Source organism: Rosa chinensis, chromosome 6 (genome assembly GCF_002994745.2).
Source record: "Rosa chinensis cultivar Old Blush chromosome 6, RchiOBHm-V2, whole genome shotgun sequence".
Classification (NCBI taxonomy): Eukaryota; Viridiplantae; Streptophyta; class Magnoliopsida; order Rosales; family Rosaceae; genus Rosa; species Rosa chinensis.
In genome coordinates, this window is record NC_037093.1 from 42078592 (window position 1) to 42084422 (window position 5831).

General features: G+C 38.6%; 1 protein-coding gene across 4 annotated transcripts; it reads right to left on the reverse strand.

Annotated features, from left to right (window-relative positions):
- Nucleotides 1-3468: 3468 nt before the first annotated feature.
- LOC112173978 lies at nt 3469-5295 on the reverse strand. Of its 4 annotated transcripts, none has more exons than XM_024311665.2 (7): nt 5125-5295; nt 4866-4976; nt 4590-4627; nt 4397-4491; nt 4163-4311; nt 3936-4017; nt 3469-3791 (listed from the first exon to the last, which is right to left on the reverse strand). In XM_024311665.2, exons 1-7 carry the CDS (start codon nt 5292-5294, stop codon nt 3678-3680), a joined length of 759 nt encoding a protein of 252 aa, XP_024167433.2. In that variant the 5' UTR covers nt 5295; the 3' UTR covers nt 3469-3677. The 4 variants fall into 4 exon arrangements, with proteins under 4 accessions (XP_024167433.2, XP_040365056.1, XP_040365055.1 ...); XM_040509122.1 differs by lacking the exon at nt 5125-5295 and adding an exon at nt 4750-4805 and having other exon boundaries at nt 4906-4937; XM_040509120.1 differs by having other exon boundaries at nt 3677-3791; nt 3950-4017.
- Between the last annotated feature and the right edge of the window lie 536 nt (nt 5296-5831).

Sequence of the window (5831 nt, forward strand, 5' to 3'; positions counted from 1 at the left end):
AGTGATTGCGTAGTGTTATTTATACAGTATCAAAGAGAAGATTGCTTAGCGTGATAATCACTCTAATTGATCATGTCTCCAAAAATGAGGTTTACTATCTTTAGGAGCCAATGAAATAACTCGTGGCCCCATTATTTTTATTGAGATAAGCAAAGTGGATCCTAATGCCTTGTTGGTCCTAAGCTACATAATAAGAGGATTGATCATATACTGTACTATAAAAGGACAGTCCCATGTGAGCATGTCATTGTATTTCCAAATTATTTGACGAAAGTAAATAGGACCCGTCAAAAATGTGATTCAAAAGTTTCATCAACTCATTTTAACAAAATTAGGGAATTATATTTTCAAAAAGGTTAGGACTTTAAGGGATGAAATTCCGTCATCAAAATTTTTTTTTTTCTTTCGAACGAATTTCAAGTTGATCATCTGCAGCTAGAAGAAAACCCTAGCTAATTCTATCATTATGGAGTAGTAGTAATATGTCGATCAGCCAAGCAAACGATTGTAAGTGTGCTGGGAAATAAATTAACAACATCCAAGTTCTGCTTCTGCTCGGGTACGTACTGTTGTGAATAGTCTTCGTGGTTGGTTCGTTATTCCTCCTACCACTACTTGTGGTTTCAAGGTTTAGCTTTCGGTTAGGTTAATTTCTATGCGAGGGTGTGTAGTGCGTTCCACAAAACATAAATCCTTTGCATGATGTCTGCATGTCCAATTAATCTGGAGAATGCATGTCGGCGGTTGTAAAACGCACAATGTTTTTCTTCGTATATAAATGGGTATTACTCAAAAACTCTCAAGACAAGGTAAACGTATTGTTTCTTAATTGGGACCCTGATCCCGATGAGGTGACTAGATGAGCACCTTGTTGCAACTTGCAATAAATAAATAAACAAAAGCAAAGAAAAAACGAAGTTTCCTACATTTTTTTAACTCCGGAAGCGTAGCAATAAAGCAAAAAGAGTAGGAACTGAAAGTAGAGAGAGAGAGAGAGAGATCAAAAGTTTGAGTTGGAAAGTTTCCATGGGAGGCACAAGTGGTCTAGTGCATCAATACTGCTCTCTGCTTTCATTCTAATCATCAACTGGTTATGCTCTTCAACTGCAAGCAAAAAATGCAACATCATAAGAGAGGCAGTTTGACCAGATCGTAAGTTGTCTATTTCTTGATTTCAACCTCTATGAGCAATTTTTCTCACCAAAAAAAAAGAAAATCTTTAGCGATTAATAAGAGGGATAACAAAGAAGTCGATAATCATGTAAAGATTATACATGAGCTATCATAAACTCTACTTGTTGCTAGATGCTAAGTTATTGCCTTGCAAGTGAGATAGTGAGATACCAACTCTATTTCAATTTATTTATTTATTTTGGTCAAACAAGAACTTCGTTAATTAAAGACATTTATAAAGAGGCCCATAAGTACTCCTCATAACTTCATAAGAGCTAACAACAGAGGCCCAAACAATAGAAGCCTGAATGCCCAAACAAAGAAAACAGTAAAACATAGGTTGGCCCTGACATTTCAAATTTCTACATTGTTATCTAAGATCTGAGGCAATTTTCAGGAGTTAATATGGAAAGTATGTACTTATTTGTTTTCTAATATTCGTTTCTGTGTGAAATGTCCAAGCTAAGACAATATAGAAGCATATATTCCCATTTCCTCGGACTACTCCATTGGATTGACCCTGTTCTAAAAAAATTTCTTCTTTTATTCATTAGACGGGGGCCAGAGGCCAAACAAGTTAACTAAAATGTTACAAAGTCGGGCACTTCAATACAGTGGTGAATCCAAGATTCGGAAATGGGGTGTGCTAATTTTAAGTGCATAAAAATTAGGTATTTAAGGTATTAAGTATACTTGGGAGATTTTTGGCCTAAATTAGCCCAACCAACTCTTTACATGGATATGTCCTTCCCTTCGTAGGCATCTTTATCAAGAAATAGCAAATTCCAACCAATTTAAAGTTCATATGTTCTCATTCTCATTCCCATTCACGCTAATTCTACTGACCATCAAATACCATTTAAGTTCTTAGAATTTGGATTCTTCGCGTCCCGATTTGGGTCTGGTGAAACATGTCGCCACCCAGCTTCAAGGTCTTGGCTCCCAAATACATCTCCAAGCATAGTTGCTTTATGTTTCGGCTTGTCAATACGTCTAAATGAGATTATTATGATTCAAGACAAAATCAGATTGGATAAAGAAGACTTACTTTCCTATTTCACGCTGTAATAAATGGCTGATTTTGTAATCAAAACACACCTGTAAAGTAATTTCATCGAGTCACCAAACTTACCGCTGGTGTAATTTCATGAAGTTACAGATCGTATACAGAGTAGAAATCAAACACAAAAAGCGGTAGAAATACACAAAAGGCAGACATCCAAAGGTTGATATAGACACAAGGGTTTGGGGGATTAGCTTGCAAGGGAATTCAAAAAGTTATCGTACAGTTCTCTCAAGAGGAATCACATGAGGATGAATGCAAAGTTCGCTGAACCTCGAAAACAATTGTGGTGTGTTTTCTTTATTCTCCTCGCTGTTTTCACTTTCATCATTTTCTTTGCAGCCATAAGTCCATCAAGGGAAACATCCAGGAATATGACATCAATCTCTACAGTCCCAACTTTGGTCCAAGTAGGGGATCTAGGGATCGTTACGACGTCTCAAGTCTCTGGCCCGTGGCAACCAGGAAAACATCTGGTAAAAAAGAAGAAGAAGAAAACGACTACTACAAATTATACAACACTGTCAACTGGATTAAAATGCAAAACCATGACACAAGAAAGCAGGCAAACAATTTTGAGGGAAGACTGAGAGAATCAACAAAGTGACTAACTGTAAGGAGGTTGGAAGACCGTTGGTCCAATAGACAGTGCACACTGCACAACCTCTCTTTGGCTAGTTTGGCCACTGCTGCTGCATGGTAAAGCTTCCCCTTTCAATCCTAATATTCAGAGCTGTCACTTTCCACATGAATGTGCATGAGCTTGAGTTTTGATGCTTCTGAAAGGTTCTGTACTACTGCTGCACTTTCATATCCAAACTGGACAACTATAGTAGCGATAGATACTGCTAGTCTGCAACGGAGCAGAAGTGAACCATGCTATTTCCTTACGATTACAGCAACACCTGCTTTAAGAGTGGAGGCATCCCAGGCTCCATCAACATTTATCTTCTCTACTGGGGCTGAGTAAAAAAAGACCCTGGTCTAAGTTTGAACTAGGTACCAATCGAATGGAATGTTCAAATAACACCTGTCTAGATGGAAGTTAAAAATAATATCTCAAATTCCATTTTCAAATCCCACAAGAAATTGCTAAATCCTATCTTCAGTTTCCAGACGAAGCACTCTAGTAGATGAGAAGGTAAATCTCACCTTGAACCCAGATGAAGCACTCTACTAATAATCTCATTTAGTAGATGAGAAGGTAAAGCTCATCTAAACACATTCGGAAAGAAGTCGAAGAACCAAGAACAAATTTTTTATGTGCAGAATATGCGAAAAAGGTACTCTATATCATTTGACTAGGCTATTGTTTAAATAACAGATAACTAACACTTCAAAGGAGGCAGATATTTTAAATGTTGCACGTAACTAACAAAGGCATGAAAAAGTTACATCTCCAACAAATGATCTTGCTCATACTTCTCGTATTAATGTTTGATTATGGTCTTCTCCTGAGAATCAAAGCCAACATATAGCTGAGGGCAGAGTCAGTTGATGAAAGTGCAACAATGAGCAACGCCACAAGAACAAGAGTAAGAGTTGCAGTCTTCAGCTGCATAAATCAATCGAAGAACCTCAGATTTTAACCATGTCAAATTGTTACTCCTGACTGAATCAAATGCTGCTAAATAAGTATCCACAGGTTGACTAAAAATTTTCATATTCACAACTGAATTTTGCGAGTCTTTAAACATACTGTGCTACGGAAACCTGGCCATTCAATGTACTTCAGCTGACTTGGCTGCTCAAGCAGAAAAATGAATAATGATCTCAAAGACCTAGAAAAAGTAGAAACACACCAATCAACTACCTAATGACAACTTTTGTATGATATATTGAGCTGTTGTTCTTATGCCAGTCCACCGACTGGGGTGTCAATTTGTGAAAGGCCTATTACTTCTAGGAATTGAGAGGCAGAATTACCACACTGTTTCTTTGAAAAGACTTAGAAGGAAGGGCTCCTGAGGTACTCCATCATCAACACTCAATTGATGATGATCCTTTCCCACAGATGCAGCATATGTGGTGCCAACCCGACGTACAGCCAAACATCTAATCCCTGCCCTACGAGTCTGCAGTAACAAGCCTCATGAATAGGTATGCATTTGCAAGACAAATGGTACAAACCTTCAAACTCCAAAAGGAAGAGACAATTACCCTTCTACATGTTACTGAAACGGCATTGTGATTAGTGATCTTGGTCCCGTTAGGTCCAAATGGTAGTTTAGCATGCCCTGGATGATTAATCAAACCTATAATGAAGAAGAAGAAAATCAAAAGACCATCACAACATGGAAAAACTTTGATGCAAGTAATATCCAAGATAATGAAAAAGAGAGTCGCGGGATACCTGAACAGGTTGCCACGGACTGCGAAACAGCCGCCATCCTAGGTCAAAATTGTGCAAAACAGTATGAGATACACACACACAGAAATTATATATATCTATATATATACACACTCCAGCACACATTGAGTGAGTGAAGAAAGCTACTGACTTGGGAACTCACCGAAAGAAACAGAGCAAAAGTGGTAACAACAATTTTAGAGTTGCTAATTATTCATCCTGAAAAGTCAAAATCCAAAAAATTCAATTGGGTCTCTTTACTAAACTTAAGTTCTTTACCCCCATAAAAGCCAAGAATCCTGGGCAGTTCTCAGCCAACCTAACCCTCGAATGTAAAACCCAGGAAGCAGTTGTGTTTTGGCGGATGAAAGATCAAAATTTTCTGTCACCCTGGAATCAAAATTGATAGTTTTTCACTCAAAACTTGTAGGGATTCATAAACATTACAATTAATTCAAGAACCATGTACAATAATTGCCCACAAGACGTGGTTTTGAAACGCAGAGAAGCTAGAGAGGGAAGAGAAAGTGAGGCTTACCTGCTCACTTGGTCGCTCTGGATAGCGCGCGCAAACTTTGGCTCAGAGTTTTGAGCCTTCGAGGGATGAAGCCAACGACTAACACCGTTTGCCTGGCGGGTTTCTATCAAAACGCTGGGTTTTCCACAATATACATGTTTTTTGTTTTTTTTTTTTGATACGATATACATGTTTTTTGTTATAAACTGGAGAGAGAGAGATTTTTTTTTGAAGGAAGACGGAGCCAATATTGATCAAAAGTCAGAATGGCCATTACATACCCTTCCGCTGTCATCGAGACAGACAAGAAGATGTGTTAGTACCCACAGCGTTACATAGAACTAGATCACTCATTTGACATTAAATACATCGTAATAGCTTGAATCCTCCATCGATACTATTTCAGAAGATTCGCTAGATGCACAAAAGTGCGTAGGTCCCTAAGAGACTTAGGAAATTATTGAAAGTAATTAAAACTAATTACTAACCTAGAGTTCCTTTAAAAAAAAGGAAATAAAAGAAAACTGGCAAAGTAGGTTGGGCCCAAAACTAAGCCCAAACCAACAACCCTAGCCCAAGCCCATGTCAAGAAACGGTAGCCACCGTACCAGCGCCTCGCTTGGAATCCCGTCGCGGCCTACCACCTTCCACGCTCCCACCTCCGCCTGCCGCTACCTAGGCTGACCAACCAAATCCGAAATGGAGCAGACAGAGCTCGGCGCGCCACT

Excerpts from the sequence above, each read along its gene's own strand:
- LOC112173978 (XM_024311665.2), bottom strand. The coding sequence starts at position 5,294 with ATGTATATCGTATCAAAAAAAAAAAACAAAAAACATGTATATTGTGGA. Across the intron at positions 4,628-4,865 it reads GATTCTTGGCTTTTATGGGG|GATGGCGGCTGTTTCGCAGT; the intron begins GTAAAGAACTTA and ends ATTTTGACCTAG. Across the intron at positions 4,492-4,589 it reads GTCCGTGGCAACCTGTTCAG|GTTTGATTAATCATCCAGGG; the intron begins GTATCCCGCGAC and ends TCTTCATTATAG.